The sequence below is a fragment of the Megalobrama amblycephala genome, linkage group LG23 (genome assembly GCF_018812025.1).
Source record: "Megalobrama amblycephala isolate DHTTF-2021 linkage group LG23, ASM1881202v1, whole genome shotgun sequence".
NCBI lineage: Eukaryota > Metazoa > Chordata > Actinopteri > Cypriniformes > Xenocyprididae > Megalobrama > Megalobrama amblycephala.
The window spans coordinates 25,070,658-25,096,630 of record NC_063066.1 but is presented as its reverse complement, the minus strand read 5'-3'; the positions used below and the strand labels follow the sequence as shown (position 1 = coordinate 25,096,630).

Genomic DNA, 25,973 nt, shown 5'->3' with positions numbered 1-25,973 from the left:
TACTACTTAGTAGGGGTGTGACGAGATCTCATGTCACAAAATCTCGCAAGACTAAGATGTGGCGAGTTTTCTCATCGAGGCAAAAAGTAGTCTCGTGATATTGCCATGACAGAGTGTTAGGATGATTAGGAAAGAATATGCCACCGCTACGTTTACATTACGCCTCCACTGTCGTTTTGCTTTGTATTTAAATAAAAAACATTTAATTCAGTTGGATAACGGTCGCCGCCGCTCCATATTCACAGAGTACGCGCGATCGCGAAAGTGAAAGTAAACGCGAGTGTGCATTCAAACGCGATTTCCATACCCCGCATTTTGAAAGCGGCTCCCTGATGAATACAGATATCTCTTAATATGAAAGCTATTAGGCTGGGCAGTGTAGTTGTAACCATCTCTTAGCTCTGTATCAAAGAAAAATTCGGTCTTATTTGCACTTTGAATATTGAGAGAGTGCGATTATGGTTGCACTTATTGTAAAGTGTTACCATAAAAATGAATAACAGTTTTCTCTTAATCTTAAGCACAAACAATAAGGTTTCATTTGTTAACATTAGTTAATGCACTGTGAACTATCATGAACTAACAATGAATGATTATTTTTATTAATTAACATAAAGATTAATAAATACTGTAGCACATATATTGCTCATTGTTAGTTGATGTTGGTTAATACATTAATGTTAATAAATGAGACCTTATTGTAAAGTGTTACCATTTTTATTTATACTGTTTTATCTCTATGATCAGTTTGTGGAAAGGAGTTCAGTTAGGAGGTCAAAAGTTGTAGAAGCTCATAAATCATGTATAGTAAGGTCTGAAGAGACTGAAATCATACAGGAGGGAAGTCAGTCAGTTGAGTTAGTGGCAAAACCTTTTACAGTACTTGAGTGTTGTTGTCTTTTACAGCATATGATAATTAATACTCAGAAAGTAGAACTGAAATGACATTCATTACAAGATGATTAGTTAAAACATTTCAAATACACCTGCAGAATATTTTTTCTAGTCATGTATTTCGCCATTGAGGATTTCTTAAAAATAGTGTGTAAAAATCTTGTCTCAACTCGTGAACTCAATCTCGAGTCTCGTCTCGTCTCATGAGCTACCTGTCTCGTCACACCCCTACTCTACTTAGTTATTGACACATGGTCAAAAACATACACAATTGCGTCGAAATGCACATTGTGTGGAGTATTCACATAAAAACAGTCTGTTATGTCACACATGAACGTAAACAGTTAGGAGAAAATCGGATGTGTAACAGTATATTAGATCCATGCATTCATTCTTAAAGGGACAGCAGCCTCAACTGTTGTCATGTTTTATTAATGTTAATAATAAAAAAAAACACTCACTGCTTTTGACTGATCTTTAATATGAATCCATTTATATTTAATTCATATAGTGAAGACTATACAGTGTTTAATTTTTACATTTGATTATTCAATTTCTGAAATATTTCTTACTACATGGTAAATAACCCTATAGGCTACTATACATGAAAATCTTAGTTTATTTAATTTGTATATGTTTTCTATTGTATCTATCCAATTGTTTGGATTCAAATTTGCTGCTTTGTTCCTATTTTTAATATCAAAATTAAAATAAAAATGCCTGCCTTGCTTTATTACAGAAGACTGTCAGTCATGTGTGTAATGACTGCATTCAGCTTCAGTGGCATTTGTTTTATAATATTTGATTGACTAAAATGGGAAGAAAAACAATAAATTTCAAGGTTCACATTTAATTTAGTGGGAATTTTTTCTTCAAGACTTATTAAACTGTCTATTGCAGTCATAGGAAAAGTAACACAAAACAAACTAGAATCAAATCTAGGCTTATATCGAATCAAAATTTGAGAATCGATTTATAATCCAATCGTGATCTCAAGAATTGATTTGAATCAAACCATGAGGTATGAAAAGATTCCCACCCCTATTTTTTTTTACAGCATTTATTAATCTTTGTTAACATTTGTATACAGTTGCTCATTGATTGTTCATATTAGTTAACAGTGCATTAATTTTGCATTAATCGTTAATTTTGATTTTAAAAATGTATTAGTAAATGTTGAAAATAATGCTAACTAAGATTACTAAATGCTGTAAAAGTATTGTTAATTGTTAGTTCGTGTTAACTAATGTTGTTAACTAAAATTAACAAATCCTTAATGAAATTTAAATTAACGAATGAAACCTTATTGTGAAGTGTTAGTTTTTATTCACATTTTTAATTCATTTTTATTTTTATATTTTACATTTTTATTTTATTTTAGTTTTGTGTTTTGTATTTTTATTTTGTTGTGTGTTTGTCATTTTTTTTTAGTTTGTTTATAAAAATATGCCTATATGTATATATATTTTTTTTATTTGAGTTTATTTTAGCACATCAATTTAAACTGAAATGAAATGAATGAAAATGAGAAATTTTACCTTAAACTAGCTGAAATAACATAAGCTTACGTTTTCTGTTTATTATTTCAGTGAACGTTTATTTTATTTCAAGTAACAAAATTGTTTTATTTAATTTGTATAATTTAGCAACAGAAACTACAGGGACAAAGAATAGAAAGAAAAGTGTTTTCCAACGTACTAGTCACATGATTTTGAGTTTAGGGCTAATGATTGTTATTTTTTTAGGTCTCACTCTCGATCTCGTTCTATTTTTCTTATTCTGTCTCTCTCTCTCGTACTCTCACTCTCTGTCAGAGTACTGTCGGATATTGCTTCCTCCCTGAAACTAGCCCTACACTTTCAGTTTCCCCTCCCTTTTCTAATAATCTCTTACTCCATTTCTGTCTCTCACCTCAGTTATGTCAGAGATCATGTTTGTAAAACGAGACTGCAATGGAAAGGAAAGGAAAATTAGGGAAACTCCACAAAAATGAAAAACCGAACAAACTTTTTGATTTCTAACACCTCTGTCTCTCTTGTGGCTTTTTAGAAGCCCCAAATGCCTCCAATCTGAAGATAGTGCGGATGGATCGGACTGCCGGCTGTGTGACGGGAGGAGAGGAGGTCTATCTACTATGTGACAAAGTCCAGAAAGGTCAGAAAGCGATGTCATAGCGGTCATGGCATGCTCTGCCTGTCTGTTATTGCTGAACAGAATTAAGGGCATATAATGAAAAACAGGATTTTTTTCCTTGCCACTTTGAAATAAAGAGTTTCTAATGTTCACAATGGAGTTCTTAAAAAGTTATTTAGTAATTACTGTGATATCACAACCATGATCAAATTAATAGAGAAAATTGCATTAGCAATTCCTGTACAACAACTTGGCCGTTACTTATTTCACTTGCAGAGTTTAACCAGTCATGACAAGATCATTTGCATATACACTACTGTTATACTACTAAAGTTTGGGGTAAGCAAGATCTTTTAAAAAAAAAAAAAAGAAATTAATAGTTTTATTCAGCAAGGATGCATTAAATTGAACAAAACCTTCAAAAAACACTGAAAAATATATCACGGGTTCCACAAAAATATTAAGCAGCACGACTGTTTTCAATATTGATAATAATAAGACATGTTTCAGAATATTAAAGGGGTGGTTCATTGCGATTTCACTTTTTAAACTTTAGTTAGTTTGTAATGTTGCTGTTAGAGCATAAGAATATCTGCAAAGTTACAGCGCTGAAAGTTCAATGCAAACGGAGATATTTTCTTTTAAAGAATTCTCTGTTTAAGTACTACAACAAATGGCTGGTAGGGACAACAATGAGCTTCATCCCGGGTTGGTGACCTCACTAACCCTAGAATTTACATAAACCCTGCCCCCCCTCGAGAACACGAAACAAAAGGGGTGAGGAGGACATGTTATTGCAATACAGTACATAACACAAATGCAATAGCTTGTCATGAAAGCAAAATGACACATTATAACCGTAATTAAACTAAACTATACCTGTTCTATCTTCATGCAGCATGTATTCTCTGGCTCTGTAGGATCTTAAAACAGTTCCCACATGAGCGATTTATAGATTATCATGACAGAATATGCTAATCAATGACTTTAAGATAGTTAACTCAACATCAGCTACATAAATTCACCAACTAACTGTTTAGAAGCGTCCTGTTGCATTGAAAATGTTGTCACTTCTTCTTGAGTGTCTCCATCATTGTTTGACTCTGTTTTGAACATAAAAGGCTGAACAGTTTCTGACATTTTCAGTGAGTGTGTGTGAGGTAATGTGAGGCGCTGCTAAGGTGATAACAGGAGCTCCTGAAACTCTGCCCCTTTTTGAGAGCAGCAGCTCATTTGCATTTAAAGGGACACACACAAAAACGGAGCGTTTTTAGTCACCCTCAAAAAGTGACAAATTTAACATGCTATAAAAAATTATCTGTTGGGTATTTTGGGCAAAGACTTCACAGACACACTCTGGGGACATCAGAGACTTATTTTACATCTGGTAAAAGTGGCATTATACCACCCCTTTAAGGCCAGGTTCACACCACAAGCGGCAGCAGAGCAGAAGCAGCGCGTATTTTTTCGGCGTCCATGTTAACAGATGAGAGCGTTCACACTGCATGCAGAGGCTGCGCGGCAGCGCGGAGCAGGAGCAGAGCAGAAGCAGCAGTGCCGCGATCGTTTCGGCGCTGGGTCTATTTTTGCTGCGCTACTAACGTTCAATTAAAGTGAAAGTACACCTTTGATGGACAAAATAAATATGATTGCACACAAAAAGTGCTCAAAATGCACAGAATAAGCATATCTAGTGTGTTTTAACAAGAATTGAAGTATGTCATGAAAGAAAATCAATATTAAAAAATATTTATAGAAGATTTACTCATTTAAACTTGTTTTTAATTATTCAGTTTGGGCTAAAGTATGGTATATTATAGTAAACTAAACTAAACTAGCCAGAAAATATGATATATAAACATTATTTTAGTTATTACACAGACAGCAATATTGCATACCCAAATCAAACCCGAGTTTGCTGTCTTTTTCGCCGAGTTTGCAGTCTTGTAAACATGTTCATGCGTCAGATAATGTAAAACACAAAGCTTACCTCATTAGTGTGCAGCAATGGATGACACGAGGCTTTTATTTATTTATTTTTATTTATTTTATGTTTATATATGTGAGTGTTGTACACCTTGCATGTTAACAAACTTTCAAGACTATCAAGTTTAACAATGACCAATTATAAAAACAAATTTATAGCTGTCTTTGTAAAGAAATGCTCACTTTATATGTAGCTTCGAGCCGCTGCTGTGACACTGTACAAACGCTTCCAGTGTGAATACTCGCGCGTCTCTGCAGCTGCAGTTCACGCTCACGCGCTGCTAACGCGCTGCTTCCGCTCTGCTGCCGCTTGCGGTGTGAACCCGGCCTAAGTCCAGGCCTGGTCCTCATTCATCCTTTACTGTCTCACTTATTTTACATCTTGTAAAAAAAAAAAAAAAAAAGTAAAATTATTTCTGAAGGGTCATGTGACACTGAAGACTGGAGCCTTTGGTGAGCATAAGAGATTTCTTTCAAAAACATTACAAAATCTTACTATCCCTAAACTTTTTAACAGTAGTGTATCTTAAAGTAAAGTAGCAAAAAGTTTTGCAGAGCCAATCAGCTTTTTGATAAAGGACAGGAAGTCCCGCCTTATGGTTTAAAGAGCAAGTTGCCTTTTTGATAGAGCAATAACCTGTTTGTTTTACTCTTGAACTTGAATTCAAGAATTCAAAAGAACCAAGAGAACCGCACTACAAGTGTGAACACACCCTAAAGAAGCATAGTATTGTTGTCTGATTTATTCCTAATTTGAAATATGTCATTTAAAACTAATATTGACAAACAATTTCTGGCTTGTTTTAAAAGGGACTATGCTAAGGGTCAGAAAGAGGGTGTGAAGAATAGTCTTTTGAAACTAAGTAGTGACTATTTTTGGTGCATCTTGACTTCAGGAGAAAAGGGGTATAAAGGTGTAAATGGGGGGGGGGGGGGGGGGGTTATTGTAATTGTATTATTACAATAATAATAATATGATATTAAAATTAATATGATAGTTTCTTCCTTACATCTGCTATAATACAATGTCTCGAAAGTATGTATGTTAATAAATACGTGGATCCGCTGTTGGAAATAGATTGTCCTGATGGACTGGAGGCAATATTTTCGTTTAGCATGCAAGAGATTCTGGGTTCGAATCCAACCACGTATGATTTTTTTTTTTTCTCTAATTAAAACCAAAGATGTTCGTCAGTGATTGTATATCAAGAGCAGGGACACGTTTATTTGTATTTTGTTTTGTGATTCAACGTAACGAATAGAGAGTCTCTGCAACAGTTAAGCGATAGATTGAAGCGCTCGTCCGTGTGAACACTGCGCAGTGTGCACGAGCGCCAAGAGAACACTGTTGCGCCTCTGATAACAGCGACAACGAGCACTCAACATGATTTCAAAAACAACACATCCCAGCGCCAGATCGCCTATTATTAACACAAATTGATAATCAACTAGAGGTGTTTCTTTTGTATTAGATATCCGTGAGATGCCGCGAGATGTTTCAAAAAGTGGTGGGGACAATATCGACCCTTTTAAAAAAGTGGTGGGGACATGTTCCACCCGTCCCACCCGCAAATTACGCCTATGGCCACAGGTGATACGGCACCTTGTTCTACTGCAGTAGATGCTGGATGTCCTGTGCCACTCTTAAAGGAAGTTTTCACTACAGATTTCCAGCTGTAGGGAATTCCCCCTTCATATGCAAATTCAGGCGCAAGAGAAAGTTAGCTGTACGACCTACTCGCCATTTCTCTTCTCTCATATTGTCCTCAGCTTGCTCACGAAGAAGACGTCTCTTCATGGACAAGTCATATTATGATAAAAAGATGATCAATCTGTTTCTGATTTTTGGTTGAACCTGAAATACAAAATCATCAGTGTTCACCATTACTACCCACTAAATCCTCTGAAACTTTGTCAGACATCTCTTGAGTGTTTTAAAATGAGGAATAAGATTTACGTCACAGTATCAGTCATGATCTGTTTATGATATTGTGATACGTTGTGATGTATTGAATGACAAGTATTCCTGTGTGAATCATTGGCAATCCCCAGCCCTAATAATAGATAAAGACAGTCTTACATGATTATTTTATTGTCTGGTATAATGACACATACATATATATCAAAGTACCATGGTATTTCCATACCTAGGACAGCATATCTGATATGTTTCAGGATCATGTGTCTGTAATGTGCATATCTGTTGCACCATTAAATTAAGTTTGTATTGTATTAAATTGTGGCTTTTGCGGAAGTAAGAGTGTGCTGCATGGTGATGACAGAGATATTCAAATTTTACTGTGTGTGTGGTAACAGTTGTTTCCTCTTTCTTTCCCTGTTGGTTCACAGTAATTTCATTTTCTTATTTTCCTCATATGTGATGTCATTGTTTGTTTTTGTTGTTGTTACAGATGACATTCAGGTGCGGTTTTATGAAGATGATGATTCAGGTCTGACCTGGGAGGCCTATGGGGATTTCTCTCCCACTGACGTCCACAGACAGGTCAGCACAGGAACTTGTCTGCCGCTATACCGTGGCCACAGTTTGGCCCTGCGGGTCTAAACCTGATCCTTTATGTTTAGTGACTTGCTTTGTGGTTTGATGATGCCTTCAATCTGTTTCTTCTGAACAAATCCTAACTTCTCTGGAATATATAATTCACTGCACTACTGTTTGGACTTTTAATTCAAATGTTTTTGAAAGAAGTCTTTTTGCTCACCAATGCTGCATTTATTTGATACAGTAAAAGCAGTAATACTGTGAATTACTATTACAATTTAAAATCATTTATTTATATTTTAATATATTTTACAATGTAATTTATTCCTGTGATGGAAAGTTTTCAGTGTCACATGAACCTTCAGAATTCATTCTAATATGCTGATTTGCTGCTTAAGAAACATTTCTTATTGTTATCAGTGTTGGAAACAGTTAATATTTTTGTGTAAACCTTGATACTTCATTTTCCGGATTATTTAATGAATCGAAAGTTCAAAAGAAGAGCGTTTATTTGAAATAGAAATCTTTTGTAACGTTATAAATGTCTTTACTGTCATTTTTAATAAAATTAAGGAAAAAGTTTTAATTATTCATTAAGTCACTGTCACATCTGGACTTTAAATGACTGTAATTATATAGTAATCTTCTTCTTCTTCTTATTAAAATAAATATTTTGGTAGAATGAATAATCCACCTTTCATTTCCATCCTTAGTTTGCCATCGTCTTCAAGACACCTAAATATCGGGACCAGAACCTCCAGAAGCCCATCTCTGTGTTTGTGCAGCTCAAGAGGAAGTCAGACAATGAAACGAGCGAACCTAAGCCATTCACCTACCATCCACAGATTATAGGTACAGTCTTTACCTAACTCCCAAGTTTTGATTGTGACTGTGCAACATCAATTCTGTTTTTTGTTTGTTTTTTTGTGATTTTTGCCACAATTGTGCAAGCTAACACAAAAATTACAGATAGAAAAAAGTCTTGTCACAAGATAAAAAAAAAAAGAAAAAAAAGAGTGTGGTCCAAAAGTCAGAGATTTTTTATGTTTACAATTAAGTTGAAAGGGGAAAATCATGCAAAATTCACTTTTATATTGTTTTTGAACATAATTATGTGTCCACAGTAAAAATCCATCCACTCCGTTTGTTATTTTCCCCATAAATCTGAAACCGTGTCTCAAAATGAGCCATTCAGGAATGTGTTCCAATGTGACGTCACATTAGAACAGGCCCCAGCCACGACTGGTGACAGAATCCGTCCTATTAGCTTAGCTCCTCCCCTGAGTGAGCTGTAACCAGTCCACCATGTTTATCTTCTCTCCAGAGCATTTAACAGCAGCTTTCAAGTAAGAAATGTATTTTTATTAAAGCTACTAAAGTTATTCAGTCAAGAGTGAATGATTTTCTGTTTTCCTTTTTGTTGTTTGATTGATATTAACAGCATATTCAGCAGCAGATATTGTATATTATGCTGCTGTCACTTTAAAGTGCCCCTATTATGCCTTTTTTAAGGTTCCTAATATTGTTTTGGGAGTCTCCTACAACAGGTTTACATGCATGCAAGGACAAAAAAACACTTTTGTTTTCTCATAATATACATTCAATTTCACCTGAGTTTTCAAACTTTTGTAAACGACTGGTTTAAAGCAGTTCAGAGAATCAGTCTCTCTAAACCCCTCCTTTCTGTGAGCCTACACTGCTCTGATTGGTCAGATGGCCCATTGCCATAACTGAATGACAGCTATCAATTCGCAAGTCATTGTATACAATGTATGGACAGAAAAGATAGCATCGCTTTTACTGTATCAATTCGAGCCCAAGTCCGATGATGAAACGTCTGAAAAACTGATTCGCAATTACGACTGGAGTACGACGTTTCTATATGGTAAGTGTCACCTTAGTTATATACAAGACGTGATAGCAGCGTCACTGTTATACTTTATGTAGGTGCACCTGTGGGAACTGTATCAGAATGCAAAGCGAAGCTGAACACCTCTAAACATAAGATAAACATTTAGGCCAGATGTGTACACAGACTTTTTCATCATAACTATTTACAAAGAAAAATGGCTATATCATTGTTTGACATTACAATGAGTGTTTACTGTTTACAGAGAGAATACTTCAACTAGTTATCGCGGACGAGCATCTTAACATCTTATTACAATACAGATGGAGCTCCACTCTACTGTAATAATCCAGCAATAAAAAATGCAAAGGAAAACGTTTTTATATGTTGTGTATGTTGTAAACTCCCATGTTAGCCGAGCACAAACGTGAATAGCTGATAATGCATTACACTTTGAAAACAAAAGTCGTGCTTCATCCTTGATCATCACTCCAAGTAATAAGACAGACAAGCTGCATTAATCAACACATTTTTAGACAATATTGGACCCACATCTGAATAGCAGAACTACAGAAACGTGAGTTAGCCGGTTAGCAGGAGACAGACTAGTGTGTACATTACACAACATAACGATTGCTAGAAAATATAAACATCAATTATTAATCATACTTACAGGTTGAGATTCAGAGGAGCAAGCTGGTCCAAATAAACTGGGCATTGATCCATATTTTAAGACCAAGCGTTTTGTGAATCCTGCATTAAACTCCCTGAGGTTTGAGAAGTTTGAGAGTTTGAGTCATCAGTAAAATGACGGAGCACAACAAAAGATTGTACTGCCGTGGTATTGTTGAAAAAATGAATTTTCCCTGGCGTCTACACGCGCAATAAGTGGGTGGGCAATATGCTAATGTTTTGTTGTTTCACAACGAAACGCGTTCGGATTCGTTTTACAAACGACTCGTTTAATTGACTCAGAGTCGACTCTTACTTTTGAGAGACAGTAACTTTATACAGGGTGCACTTTCAGATTTAAAACTTTGCAGGATGTTTTCATTCACTTAGAACTATGTTACACTACATGAAAGGTAATTTTCAAAAATCCATAATAGGGGCACTTTAATACACAGATCTAATGTACACATGTGATTTCTTTCTTTGCTGTTTACATTTGCAGACATAACCAACTGTGTTTATGTAAACTTTGTGTGTTTTTGCCACAACCTTGTGTGTAATTCCAGGGGTGTCCAAACTTGGTCCTGGAGGGCCACTGTACTGCAGAGTTTAGCTCCAACTTGCCTCAACACACCTGCCTAGAAGTTTCTAGTATGCCAAGTAAGACATTAATTAGCTGGTTCAGGTGTGTTTATCTTGTGTTGGAGCTAAACTCTGGATGACATTGGCCCTCCAGGAGCAGGAATGGACACCCCAGGCTTAAGCAATAAGATGTGAAATAAAACTTTAATACTCACACGACACGCTGTCTGACAGCCAGCTTTCTTTGCGCGTGCTTCAGATATATTTGCTCAGAAAACCATAGAAGTTTTAACTGATATGGCTTTTAAAAAATAATAAGAGAACTGCAATGTCACGTGAATGTGATTGTGATAGAGATAATTAAAACCAAACGTGTTTTGTTAGTTTCTGGCAGAGTATCCAAAGCACAAGCTGTAAAGGCACTGTGCTATTCTGGATAGGGGGCAGGGAGCAGCAGCTCATTTGCATTTAAAAAGACACAAAAAAAAAAAAAGCATGTTTTTGCTTCAACTCAAAAATTGACATTTACAACATGGTATAGTAAATGATCTGTGGGGTATTTTAAACTGAAACTTCACAGACACATTCTGGGGACACCAGAGACTTAAATTACATCTTGTAAAAATAGGCATAATAGGTTTACTTTAAATTAAGTTTATCTAACAAATTGGGATTTTTTGTTTTTACTGCATAACTGCCCATGTCTGCCCAGATGCTGGTTTACTTTTCCATTGAATTTCTCTTTTAAACTGTTTTTAGACAAAGAAGAAGTCCAGAGAAAGAGGCAAAAGACCCTGCCAAATTTCCAGGACTACAGTGGTGCAGGAGGCGGAGCTGGAGGCATGTTTAGAGGAGGAGGGGGTGGGTCGACAGCAGGGGGCGGCCCCAGTGGAGGAGGAGGTACATTGCATTTTATCTCATGCATTTTACTTAATTTTTTGTTTTGTTTTATGAAAATTTAAAAATCTCACCATGCACTGCTGTGATGCAGTGATGTTGGCTAAATATACTCTTCAAAATATCAAAATATTTCATGTTTTTTCTTGTAGGACATTTCTTCCAGGGATATCCAAATTATAACAATTTTGGGTCTGGATACAACTTCTCCTCAGGCATGGGAGGAGGCGGGAACACCATCAAGCATAGTGAGTGTCCAAACTGTTAATTAAGTTGCCTTTATCACAGCATTTTTGGCTATACACTCACATATAATACCATTTAAAAGTTAGGGGTTGATTAAGAAAAATTAAAAGTATTCATTTATTTAAAAAATAAATGAATAAATAAAATCTTACAGGCCCCTAATTTAAAAACAGTAGTATACAAACTTTATAAGAAAAAGAAAACATTTAAAAAATTTGGAAAATATTTGCAGTAAAGCCAGTTTCTCTGTTTTCCTTCCTCTTTTAGCATGTCAAGACCCAGTAGAAGACAGCGATGAGGATAGCGACAGTGATACGGATGATGATCCCGCTTCAGGTGGAGTGGTGCGAATTTGTGCACAACATGAACTTGTTCCCCTGAATCTGGGTGTGGCGAGTGATGATACGCAGCCTACAGAAGATCTTGAGTTAGACGCCACAGGTTAGACTGAATTTGACTTTCCGGTGTAGACGGTGAAGCTAAATATTTAAACTTGTGAAAGATAGCTCTTGACAACCTGGACTAAAACCCAGACAAGCTTCATATTGTTTGTAGATATTTGCAATTTGTGCATTTGTCTTTTCAGGCTATGTGTTAGAGTCACATTTGGCTGAACTAGCTGGAAGACAGGCTCAAGCTCTCTTTCATTACGCATTAAGTGGTGATGCTAGAATGCTTTTGGCTCCACAGCGCCCCCTCATGACCACTCAAGATGAGAACGGAGACACGTAAGCCAGACAAATCAACCTCATGTTTTTTTTGTTTTGTTTTTTTTTTGGTCAATTTTTTTTTTGTAGAGTTATTCCCCAAAGATTGAAAGTTTATTTACTGAAATATTGGGTCTGGTTTTTAGGGGTTTACATCTGGGAGTGATCCACAGTCAGACAGATGCTGTGCGAAATCTAGCTCAAGTCATCTCTGCTCTCCCTGGAGAGGATGTACTCAACATGAGGAATGATCTCTACCAGGTATACTACAAACTCACTAGGGGTGTAACGGTACACAGAAGTCACGGTTCGGTGCGTACCTCGGTTTTGAGGTCACAGTTCAGTACGATTTTGGTACAGTAGGAAAAATAGTCACACTTTAATGTGACCAATTAACTCACTATTAACTAACTATTAACTATGACTTTTGCCTTAATAAACCCCTAATTACTGCTTATTAATAGTTAGTGAGGTAGTTGTTAAGTTTAGGTATTGGTAAGATTATGAGATGTAGAATATGGTCTTGAAGAATAAGGCATTAATATGGGCTTTATAAGTACTAATAAACAGCCAATATCTTAGTAATATGCATGCTAGTAAGCAACTAGTTAATAGTGAGATTGGACCCTGAACTAAAGTGTTGCTGGACAAAGGAACAAATCGAGAATGCTAGGTTTATTTTATTTTATTTTGAACAGACAGTAGTGCAAATCACAGTTTGTTCCACCTAGCAGCATTTAGTCCCCTAGTTGGTACAGTACAGCCTCCTGATAAAAAACAAAAAGGTATTTGGTCACAATCAGCTACAAAACTGAAAAGAATCTCATGTTACAAAAGTAAAAGATAAATAAAATAATAAAAAATAAAACTTGCATTAGGAGTGTTACAATTTGCTCCACTTAAACTATATTTAAACATTCAAAGCTTAAGCCCAATCCTCATATACCCACGTTCCGCTCCATTTCGTGCAAAATTGAGTGCGCAAACCTTTCAAAGTATTCTTCTTTATCCATGAGCACAGAAAGATGCATTTAATGTATGCGCACTATCTAGTGGACTTCGTTTTCAAGCTCTTAAGTCGTTCTCACATGCTGTTTTTCTGCTCTTTTTCCTGTTGATGGCGGTTAGCAAACAGTGTTGCATTACCATGCGCGCCCCCTTCTGGATTGGAACATGAATCGCCCATGACTGACTGTATTCAGAGTCTGATTGCATGTACCGAACCGTGACATCTGCACCGTACGGTTCGGGATGAATACATGTACCATTTCACCTCTAAAACTCACACAATACTTTAAATCTGGAACAACCGAGGCCTGTGAAATTTCCAAAAACTCGTTAGCCAATAAAATCCTCTGATACTTCTGTCCCAGACTCCTTTGCACCTAGCAGTGTTGACGCAGCAGACAGAGGTAGTCGAGGCCTTATTGGAGGCCAAGGTGGATGTCACACTGACAGATCGCCATGGAAACACGGCACTTCACCTAGCGGCTCAACAGAAAGAGGAAAACATGCTGCGATTGCTGCTAAAGCACAAGTCAGTGGCGCAGTTAACTAACATCCCCAACACAGCAGGTATGCTGGACTAACTATCTGAGATCCATTAATGCATTTATTTTTTTGGGGGGATCTCATTTGTTTATATGTGTGTGTTCAGGTCTCTGTCCGCTCCACCTGGCTGTAAAGGCGAACAGTTTGAGTTGTGTTCGGGCCCTCCTGGATGGAGGGGCAGATGTAGAGGTTCAGGAGCTTACATGTGGCCGCACAGCACTCCATCTGGCCACAGAGCTGGGCAACCTTTCCCTAGCGGGCTGCCTTCTGCTGGAGGTACTACTAACACCTCCCTACGTGATTGTATGCGCCAGTGAATGGTTTTGGAGGATGTTACTTTAGTGAATACTGCATATTTCTGCTTATTTTAAAGTTTTACTCTACATCTTTGTTGTATTGTTGTATCTCTGATGCCCACTTATAATGTTAAAGGTGGTAAGCGATATTTCAAAAACGCTGTTGGACATTGTTGATATTTGAAATCAACCCAAACAAACCCACCCCTCTCTTCATTGCTCTGTTTTCAAAATGCACCCTCCAATCCTAACCACCCTGCTCCCAGTCGGTCTTGAACCGCCGATCGCTGCTGGCAGGCGAGGCCAGTGCACTAACAATGATGCTAAACACCTCATTCTCTAGCGGTCGTCAGTGCGCGGTGGTTTACCTGCACAGCTCTCACTAGCTGGCCTCTGTTATACACGCAATGCGAGAGTGGATGTCTGTTTATCACAGCTGGCGCGCAACAAAAAAAATGCTTCACGAAAAATAAAGCGCAGATGATGAACGAACCACAAGGAAGCATAAAAATGAAGGTACAGTACACAAGAGGAAATACCAACAAGAGTTTGTCATTAGTCCCCAACAGCGCAGCAGCAGCTCCAGACAATCAATGACACTCAATCCCAATGTTACTCACTTGTGAAGCACAATCAAAGCAGCCTCCACGTCTGTTTTCAGGCCTTCCCACACTGGAAAGCTTTTCTAATATTAATGTGGGTCCTAAAGCTCTTGCCCAGTCATAAACCTTCATTCCAGTGATATTCTTTTGAGCTCTTTTGTATTGTGTCTCATTTCTCTTTCTGCAGTCTTTCTTCAAATCTCCCTCTTGCTCGTTCTGTGTCCTCGAACATCATATGTCCCCTAATGCTGATTGGCTACAAGTTTGTTGTTGGTGTTGGTCCAACTAACTTCAAACAGTGTTTTTGAAAAATGGCTTACCCCACCTTTAATTAGTGCATATTTTAGTCTGTCATCTTTTTACACCTCACTAACTTCAAAAGCTGGGACACATCAAGTCAACAGTCTGCCATTTTTGAGCATTGGTTGGCTTTGTTTTTTCAGTGTGTTCCACATTGTTGGCTCTAGTTGGATGGCGTCAGGGTTTTTTTGGGCAAATTAATCGGCGTCGGGCCGTCGGTGAGAGAGAACTCTGATTGGCTGTTCAGCGTAGCGAACGAGTCAGTGCACAAGAATAAAAGCAAAAGTGATGAAAGTGAGCAAAGTAGTCAAGACAGTACAGACAGAAGGCTGTTATAATTTTACGGCATCTTACCTGAGCATTTCAATATGCAAATACTTTCATAATAACATAAGCCGACTGGAATGAAGAAAGTGGTAGGCGTGATTGATATTAAAAATGGTAAGCAAGTGCTGCTTTGTTTACGGTTTGTTTATCTGCAGTCCTAGTTTTGGTTTCCTTTTTTATATAGACCATTGATATAGACTCACAAGCAGGTGTAGAACGCACATGCTAGTTGACAGTCACCTTTAGTCCTTTTGGAGTGCTCAAGCAGAGCTCTTTGGCCGAGACGCAGCTGATGTTGACATCGGCTTGGTGTGTCCCGGGCTTTAGAATTAAAAATTTGATGCTACTGTCTTTTAAAGACTTTTGTAGCTAAATAATATCTATTATGATTGGCTAAACTCATTTCATGTGAAATGAATAACAATAACCCTTCCAAGTTAACAAATACTGAATGCATGTTTACACTGCCTTTCAAAATATTGGGGTCCGGACGTGTATAAAAAAGTCACTTAATCTCACCAAGACTGTATATTTGATTTGATTTAATAATAGGTATTAAGTATTTTTTTATTATTATTATGTTATATTATTTAAAATAACTTTTTTCTATTTCTATATTATTCTTTATAAATGACTAAGAATATTCATAGCTGTCACATGATCTTTCAGAAATCATTCTAAGGGGCCGTTCACACAGAACGCGTCTTTGCGTCTAAAAACGCGAGACGCAGCGCTCAGGAGTGGATTTAAAAAAAGCGCAGCATAGAACGCGAGAGTCTCGAGACGCGCCTTTGAGACGTGATGCAATAACGACAATAACGGAAATAATAGAAATAGGCAAACTGCAGAATTTACAGATACAAGTTTTGACATGGAAAAAAAGAAAATAAGATAATAATGAGCGACTCCTCCGCCATGTTGCCATTATATAAAACAGTTGTCATGCCAACTCGCAACGTTTGCCCCGCCTCCAAGTTCTTCTGATTGGTCCACTGTTTTGGAACTGACTTTGATGAGCGGCGCTGCGTGTAAAAATTGAAATTCTTTTAACTTGACACGGCGTCTTAAAAACGCGGCGCTCATGTGTGAGGCGCTGCAAAAGACGCGAGACGCGAGCGTAACGGTCATGCACGTCCGTCAAGCTCGTGTTTACATAATAGCTGATTTACTACTCAAGAAATATTTCTTATTATTACCAATGTTGGAAACAGTTGTGCTGTTTAATATTTTGTTGGAAACCCTGATATTTTGTTTTCAGGATTTTCTGATGAATAGAAAGTTCAAAAGAAGAGCATTCATTTGAATTAAAAAACTTTTGTAACATTTTAAATGTCTTTACTGTCACTTTTGATCAATTTAATGTGTCCTTGCAGAATAATTTATTTAAAAAAATAAAATAAAATCATGCTGACCCCAAACTTTTGAATGCGCATATAGTAACATAGATGGTCAACATGATATATTACAATATAAGCTGGACTGTGGAAAGAACTTTGAATATGTCTACATAGTATATCAAATCTTACATTTTAAAAGAACAAAGACAGTCCTGTTTTCCATATGTCCCTTTGAAAGTGTGGAGACAAATGCAAAGATGAATGCAGAAATAATGTGCTCATGAAGTTATTCATTTGAATTATCTTTTGATGAATCACACTGCATGTGTAACATTTTGTCTATACAGGGTGATGCATATGTAGACAGCGTCACCTATAACGGCTCCACTCCTCTGCACATTGCTGCAGGACGAGACTCAAGCAAACTGAGCGCACTTCTAATGGCTGCGGGTGAGGAATTATGTGTTTACTGTCATGCTGAAACATGATATCATTTATTTAAGATGTTTAACTACTCATTCCGAATCATAAATGCTATATTTTTGTCCATAGTAGATTAATTTACCTTGGCATGGTGTAATTAACTAATCTTGTGTGCTTTGCTTTTAGGAGCAGATCCTCATAAGGAGAACTTTGAACCACTGTTCTTTAAAGATGATGAGCTGTGTGGCACATGTGAGGATGAGGAGGAGGATGAAGGCTATATTCCTGGGACGACCCCTCTGAACATGGCAATTTCCCCAGAGGTGGGTTTCACCTCTGTTAGAGAGTCATATGTAGTTTGTAACTGCAGGTTGTCATTGGTTGTGAATATAATGTGTGATCTGTTCTGTGCTGTCAGGTGTATGATATTCTCAATGGAGAAGAGTATCAGCCCACCACCATTGTCGTTCAGCCGCAAGGTATGAGCTCCAGGCTTTGTAATCTTGTATTTATCTATGTTTATGCTGCTTTTAAATTGTTTTTTTTTTTTTTTTTTTTTTTTTTTGTATTCAGGCTTTTTAGGCTTAAAAATGTATTTAAAAAAATAAAATCTTGCCATTGAAGTAATATTTATAGTGGATATATAATAGTATAATTATGCTCAGCTCTAAATATTTAATTAACTTTGAATTTCTCTTCATAAACAAATTTTAAAAACCCTTATCCAGTTATCATGAAGTCAATGGACTGGAAAACTGGAAAAGGCATGGAAATTCAATTAAAGCTGCGGGAAACCTGATTATTTATTTTCAACAAAATTTTTCTTTGCTGAAATACTTTTGCAATAAAAAAGGAAAACTATTCAACTATTCAGTTCAGATGTTTGGGGTTGGTACGATTTTTTTTTTTTTTTTATATATATATATATATATATATATATATATATATATATATATATATATATATATATATATATATAGTTTTGAAAGAAGTCTCTTACGCTCATCAAGGCTGCATTTATGTAATCAAAATTGCAAATTGCAATGTTGAGAAATATAAAAGAAGTGTTTTCAATTTTAATATATTTTAAAATGTAACTTATTCCTGTAATGGCAAAGCTGAATTTTCAGCATCATTACTCCAGTCTTCAGTGTCACATGATCCTTCAGAAATCATTCTAATATCCTGATTTGGTGCTCAAGAAACATTTCTAATTATTATCAATGTTAAAAAAAGTTGTGCTGCTTAAAGGTATAGTTCACCCAAAAATGAAATTATCCCATGATTTACTTACCCTCAAGACATCCTAGGTGTATATGACTTTCTTCTTTCAGATGAATACAATCGGAGTTATATTAAAAAATATCCTGGCTCTTCCAAGCTTTATAATGGCAGTGAATAGAGGATGAGATTTTGATGCCCAAAAAAAGTGCAACCATCCATCATAAAAGATAACCATTTGGCTCCGGGGGGGTTAATAAAGGCCTTCTGATATTTAAAACGTAACTTAACTAAAACAACTGCGGCCGTAAACACGTCAACTTAGGCCAAAAGAGTAACCCCTGAAACAATGGAGTAGCATAAGCTTAGATGACTCTTGCGGTTTAAACAAATAGGGCTGTGCAACAAACTCAAGCTCCTCTTCTCTTATATTGAAATCCTCTGACATTTCTCTTTAAAATATTTTGTTTTGTCCTCTGCACTTCCACCTCCGTCAATACGTCATGCTTCAGATCAGAGTTCACTCTTTCGCCGTAAAACGATGTGTACGGCTGTCTGTTGGAAGCTAGTTATTTTAGTTTTTAAAGTTTTAAATATGGATATTTTTCTTATACAAATGCGTTGCTTCACTTCAGAAGGCCTTTATTAACCCCCGGAGCGGTGTGGTTATATTTTATGATGGATGGTTGCACTTTTTTGGGCTTCAAAATCTCATTCTCTATTAACTGCCATTATAAAACTTGGAAGATCCAGGACATTATTTAATATAACCCCGATTGTATTCGTCTAAAAGAATAAAGTCATATACACCTAGGATGGCTTGAGGGTGAGTAATTTTCATTTTTGAATGAACTAACCCTTTAATATTATTGTGGAAACAATGATCTTAACTTTGTAAATGTCTTTACTGTCAATTTTGATCAATTTGATGCATCCTTGCAGAAGTATAAAAAAAATTTACTGACCCTAAAATGTTTTGTGTTTGGGTGCATTTAAATGTGTTTGGCTTGTGTTGGCAGGTGACATGAATAGCTTGAGCTCTGACACAAAGCAGGAGCTGTGCCAGGCACTGGAGGGGCAGACAGAAGGCTGGGAGAGTCTGGCTCATGCTCTGGGCCTTGGTATCCTGACCAGTGCCTTCAGACTCAGCTCCTGCCCTGCTGGAAAGCTGCTGGACAGCTACGAGGTAAACAGATTCACTTCCTTTTTGAATCTTACATAAACATTGGAGATTGGAAAGTAGTAAGAAAAAAGTAGTTGTCTTTTAATGTGATCTTAACTGACCGCCATACTGCAGAAGCACCAGTTCTCAGTTGTTATGAACTAAGCTGACTAATTTACATTGCTTTTAACAGATTTGATTTGTATGTATCAGAGAATTGATTGTCCCAAATAGATATAAGTGTATTCAATACTTTGTAACACTTTAGTAAATTAATTTGCATTTTAAATGTATTTAATCTCAATACTTCAAATGTTTTGGCATTGAAAAAGTTCTGTATTATTTATGTTTAGGGCTAAACCTGTCAACCCATTATATTATATTATATTATATTATATTATATTATATTATATTATATTATATTATATTATATTATATTATATTATATTATATTATATTATATTATATTAAAACGGTTAGTTCCTGTCCTTGATTCTGATTGGTCAATAGCTATGTTTTATTCACGATAAAATCACTACACAACACCCTCAGCAACCACTCTTCGCAATGTAAACTGTTTGTTCTCAATTGATATTATTCATTGAATCTTACTGTATTATGTAGAAGAGTACTGTGAGAAAGAGAGTTTATTACCTGCATTCAGATTTAGCATTTTCCTTCAGGTCAGTCCAATGTTCATAATAAAAAATCTGTTTAAACGTCTGATGTATTATCCTGTCCTTTTAACAGTTAAGGGGTTTTCCCGTGACTGATAGCGCTAGTCAAAGCATTTGTCAGTTGCGTCTTGTTCCGTGTTCACAACAATTCAGTCTTTTCAATGTAAAAGTCTTCGTTACTGACTGACACACTCATAAAGACAGTCTTTGCCGCCATCTAATGCCGTAATAGTGTTACTTCTGTTACTGTTCATGGTCAGGGACTATTTTTTCCGGCGGAAAGAAGGCTTTAGTGAAATGTTTACTTCATGAAAGTTGCATTGATACATATTTCTGGCTTTATTATTTGTATTGTGTGGTAACTGTTTTATAAAAGCAATAAGGTACTTGAGGCTAGTGCTGTATCATGAATAAGTCACGGCTGAAGGGCGTTGTTAGGAACGACGTGAAGCGGAGTGTCTGCAACCCCTTCAGCCGTGACTTATTCACGATACAGCACTAGCCTCGAGTACCTTATTGCTTACTTATATTATATTATATTATATTATATATATATATTATATTATATTATATTATATTATATTATATATTTTTTTGGCCAATCACAGTTATTAATTTTATAATCATGGTTATTCTATAGAAGCAAAGGAATCATAATCAGGCAGAGAGTAAAGAATAAAGAATATACACAAAATTCATGATTGTGACAGACCATATCATATATAATATCATACTGTATATCATCTCATATATAATATCATATCAATCACAAGATACTAAGTCAACATTTTATTTTATTTTTTTATAGAATTACTGGATTAAAATAATATTGCGCTTTATGCTTAGGGCTAAACCTATCGACCATATTTCTCAAAATGTCGTTGAATTAATCATTAATTAATCTAACATTAAGCATCCTGTAGTTGCTCTGGTTTCAGCTGCTAATTATCCGTGTCCTGCAGGTGTCTGGTGGAACGGTGCATGAGCTGGTGGAGGGACTGAAGCATATTGGGAACAGCAGTGCTGTCAGTTTACTCCAGGCTGTGTGTAAGGAGACTGAAGCTGTCCAGACCACGCCTCAGCTCACAGGTAATTGTTTGATATGTGCATTTCTGGGCGATGTGGCCTAGGTGGTTGAACATTTGGGCTGGAAAGCCATTAGTTGTTGATTCTAACCCACAAGGGGTGATTCATGAACCGTTACCATTGTGCTCTTAATTATGCATAACCACAGGTTGCTCGCTCTCAGCGACTTTTCCACTGTAAGTTCCTTTGGATATGTTAATAAATGAGTAATTATTAAAACAATATTTAAATACATTTAAATTAATATTAATTACATACATTTTTTATAATATCTGAATAATATTTATGTTGTCACCATTTTCTAAAAAAATAAGCTACTCAAGGCTGCTGTGGAAAAGATTCAACTATAATAAAATCAAAGTAACACATGACCTTATTTACTGCTTTAATTTAAATTTTGCTATCAAATGCTAAAGGCATAACTACCCCCGGTGCTAGATAACATTTGAGCCATTGTCTAATAGTGAAATAATATTTATTTTGTTCTGTGTACCAGAGCATAAACCTCAACAATTCATCTTCTCGAAACGTATAATTTTTGCTCATTTGGTGAGGCATTTTGGATCTTTTCCCAAGAGCACGTCGTCATTGTGGCATTTCGTAGTATGAGTTGGAATTTGTACTACACACCTCTGTCGGGGAGTTTTTTGTCCCACAATAGGGTTTGTAAAAACCCCAGATTTAATCACTGTCAATCTCAGTCCCCTGCCCCTCTCTCCTTAACAATAGTATCACGTTGTGGTCCTCCCTGACATTACCTCATGTGAACCCAAGCATGATGTCAACAAAACAGCACTGCCACTGCATTCTAAAGGGAGTTCCCCTCGGTCTCAGCAGGGTGACCCATCACATTGCAGTAGTGTTCACGTAGAATTTCTGCAGTAATGGCTATGTTTCAAGGGGGAAGCGGACACTTAAGAGGGGGATTCCCAGGAACAGAAGTGAAACTTAGATATGGCACTTCTGGTTTTTGTCTCTGGCGCAGTTTCTTTGAAACAAGTCTTTCCACCTTGATGTCTGATTTGAAGGGTTCATTGTCAGGGTCGAGTGAGCGTGTGTAAGCCAGCAGGGGAAGTTTTTTTTTTTCTTTTCGGTTTCCTTCTCGTGGTTGTCCATATTGTTGTGACATACTGTATGTTAAAAATACACCAACGTTCTGTAAATACAGTGGGGTTCAAAAGTCTGAGGCCTGACATAAAATTTTTTGTTTTAAATCTGGAAACAAAAAGGTTTTAGAAAGCATTAAAGGGTTGATTCACCCAAAAATGACATTTCTGTCATTAATTACACACCCTCATGTCGTTCCACACCCGTAACACCTTCATTTATTTTTGGAACACAAATTAAGATATTTTTGATGAAATCGGAGGGTTTCTGAACCACACATAGGCAGCAATGTCATTGCAACTTTCAAGGCCCAGAAATGTTTTAAAGACATCATTAAAATAGTCAACGTGACTACAGATGTTCAACCTTAATGCTACGAAGCGGCGAGAATACTTCTTGTGCGCAAAAATAGCAACTTTATTCAACAATTTCTTCTCTTCCCTGTCATTCTCCTATGCTGTTGATGTAGTAAGCGCAGTGCAGCACTTCCATGTTCTACGTCAGAACACCGGCTCAGTTTTGGCCGATATTGTACACGTGAGCACCATGACGCATGCATGTGATGCTGACGCAGGAGCCAGCCAATAACGAGTCGGCGTTCTGGCGTAGAACACGGAAGCGTTGCACTGCGCTTACTACGTCAACAGCGTCGGAGAATGAATAAAGAAATTGTTGAACCACTGTAGTCACATGGACTATTTTAACAATGTGTTTACTACCTTTCTGGGCCTTTAAGGAATTCTGCCCCCGTTTACATCACTCAGGCCCATACTCGGAAAAAAAAAACCTGAATCCTGTAAGGATTTGGAAGAGAATTTTTGGCACAGAAATACTCCGTCCAACTCTTTAACAGTGTAAATAAGTCAGAATACATGAAATAGCATTATACCCCCCCTTTAAGGAAATTTCATTTTTGGGTGAACTAACCCTTTAAGTTGTAAAATGTAATGTGTTGTTATTAAAGCAAAATAGGGACAAACCAAATACTCTATTTATTTTATTAATTCAGCTTGTCACTCAAGTGGTTAACCTGGTGATATAATTAGATTTTTTGCATACTTTTAGACCTAACTGTAATTAAATGTAATAATAATAATAATAAAAAAAATAAAAATAAAAAACCATTATGATTGTTTAAACGGTTGTCGAATCTTTGTGTTGCCAAGCAAAAAGAGAGAATTCATTATTATAGAATTCATTTTTATAAGCGTCATATTTTGTTATTCTGTTGTTCTATGTATATTCTATAATAAAAATGTATAAGAATTATCTTTAATTAGGTAAAAGAGTCTAAATGCTTCAATGGTCATATTAATAATAGCCCCTTTTTTCCCCTCAAAACAACCCATTTCTCAGGTCCAGGGCTCTGTAAGTCCATTCAGGGTTTGACACTGGGCCCCCATCAGGAGGAGAGTGGGATATGCGACAGCGGGGTGGAGACTTCTTTCTAGACCCACAGCCTTGGTTTCGCCGACTCCAAACACAATCGCACAAGCTGAGGCCTGACCCTAAAGACCAGCTTCTCCCTCCTCACTACAGCAGCAGTGCCACTCAACTTCAGGACACGCCTCCAAAATCTTTGATGGGCGACCGCCCACTGTGGATGCTCCTCAGCCACACCCAAAATGCAAATGAACTCTGAGGAGTCCTTAAGCTGGGGACTTCTCTGGCAATGGGGATTTTCTTCCCTTTTTTTTTTTTTTTTTAAGCTTTTAAAATGAATAATACCAAAAAGCACTTATTTGAACATTTTATTTTTCCTTTTATAAGAGCTATACTGTCTTGGTCATTTTTTTAAATTTCCAAAGTGGCTGTTTTTATTTGTGGTTAAGCTGAGCAATGACGTCTAAAGCCCAGATGTTACATCAAGAAACTAATATTTAGGTGGTTTACGATGTCTTGCACATTATTTAGATTCTCAGGCCTGATTTGCAAAAAAAAAAAAAAAAAAAAAAAAAAAAAAAAACATTTATTGCCTGAATTGTTTATAAATACATTTTTTTTTTTTTTACGTCTGGTTTGTTAAGTCTGGCCTCAACTATTTGTTTCCTTTGTTAATAAATATTAACAAACAATCTGATTTAAGAATGGCATCTTCAGTTTAGATAACCTATTATGCAGACTTCCTCAAAGTCATTTGCTTACAAACGGTTTTCATTTGGAGCTGCAATGCAGTGACATACAGGAAGAGGTCTACTGGATTATTATGACCCTCTGGACCAATCGAATCTGTTGGATGATGGAAAAAGCTCTTCCCTTTATAAAAGACCCTCCAAAAAGAACTGTTCTGCTGCCATCCCTCACCCCTTCAGCTGTTATTTGGGTTGGCAATGGAATTTATTTCGCATTTAGTGGTGCTACCTGTAATTTCTCATTTTTGCTCACGGGTTCTGGAAAAAAAATCATAAGCTTTGAGAGAATATTTTCTCTTCCACTTGTTTGATTGATTAAAAAAACACGAGGGTCAGTCCTGAGCAGTGATTGAAGTGTGTTTGACTAGATTTTGATGGAACGTGTGTGTATGTGTGAGAGAGAGAGAGTGACTTTAAGGAGCTTTACGGAATGTGTGTGAGGATTGCTTCAACCAGATGCCTCAAGTGCCCTTTATGAAATATTTGTAGTTACATTTTTCTTGCTTTAAAAAAAGTTAAATCTCATTCCCTTCTGTTGTGTGTGAACTCAGGCTGAGGCTGTATAAGTATCACTGAGATAATATGCTGATCCAAATCAGGTGTCTTTCTTTTTGCTTTGTGAAATGTTCTAAACATGGCCTACGACCTTTGAACTGACTTGGGGACTTGCGTGTCTCCAAAATGCTTTTAGCTGCCGTAATATTTTCATACTATAGTGAATAATGTTAAAAAGAGCAACAAAACCATCCAAAACCCCAGACTAAAGGTTTGACAGGCACTGTAATGTATTTTTGGCTGTAAATTGGTATTTATGTCTGTACCCTGTGAATCAGTGTTGTACAGAGGGAAAATTGTGTGTGCTTTGTAACTGGTTTTATTGTGATACTTTTATAATAAAACGATTAATTGTGTACTACTGTTTTGAAGTTTTATTTTATGTCATATGTAGTTATTGACTATTCATATTGCACACAAATTTGTTTCCTCTTCATAACTGATACAGCAATTTTCAATTTGCCGGTTGTTGTGATGTGTTCTGTTAAACCACCAGCAGATGGTGTCCAATCTTACCTTTTTAAACATTCAATCCTTTGAATTCTCATACAGGCTACCTCATGTCTTTTTACTTTTTTTATTAGTATTACGCTAAAGCTAATTATAATTGCAATAAGTTTACTAATAAAGCTAGCTAACAATAAAATTAAACTTTTATCATTTATCGAATTTAATAGACAAATTTTTTCATTAATATTTTTCAACCAAGTTTTTTTGCAATGTAGTTGCCA

At 36.4% G+C, this 25,973-nt stretch overlaps 1 protein-coding gene across 3 annotated transcripts in view; it reads left to right on the top strand.

Moving 5' to 3' along the window:
• Nucleotides 1-25,600, top strand: part of nfkb1 (nuclear factor of kappa light polypeptide gene enhancer in B-cells 1) — a 46,218-nt gene extending 20,618 nt beyond the window's left edge. For 2 of the 3 annotated variants that reach the window (XM_048176851.1, XM_048176852.1), the window contains 16 exons: nt 2,944-3,048; nt 7,425-7,516; nt 8,227-8,365; nt 11,376-11,516; nt 11,666-11,761; nt 12,027-12,200; nt 12,346-12,487; nt 12,613-12,727; nt 13,840-14,041; nt 14,124-14,293; nt 17,227-17,329; nt 17,489-17,625; nt 17,721-17,781; nt 19,543-19,709; nt 21,325-21,451; nt 23,912-25,600. In XM_048176851.1, the coding sequence (XP_048032808.1) occupies nt 2,944-3,048; nt 7,425-7,516; nt 8,227-8,365; nt 11,376-11,516; nt 11,666-11,761; nt 12,027-12,200; nt 12,346-12,487; nt 12,613-12,727; nt 13,840-14,041; nt 14,124-14,293; nt 17,227-17,329; nt 17,489-17,625; nt 17,721-17,781; nt 19,543-19,709; nt 21,325-21,451; nt 23,912-24,006 (2,066 nt within the window). In that variant the 3' untranslated portion in view covers nt 24,007-25,600. The remainder of the gene's footprint in view (nt 1-2,943; nt 3,049-7,424; nt 7,517-8,226; nt 8,366-11,375; nt 11,517-11,665; nt 11,762-12,026; nt 12,201-12,345; nt 12,488-12,612; nt 12,728-13,839; nt 14,042-14,123; nt 14,294-17,226; nt 17,330-17,488; nt 17,626-17,720; nt 17,782-19,542; nt 19,710-21,324; nt 21,452-23,911) is intronic. The other variant, XM_048176853.1, reaches the window with a different exon arrangement.
• Nucleotides 25,601-25,973: the final 373 nt, after the last annotated feature.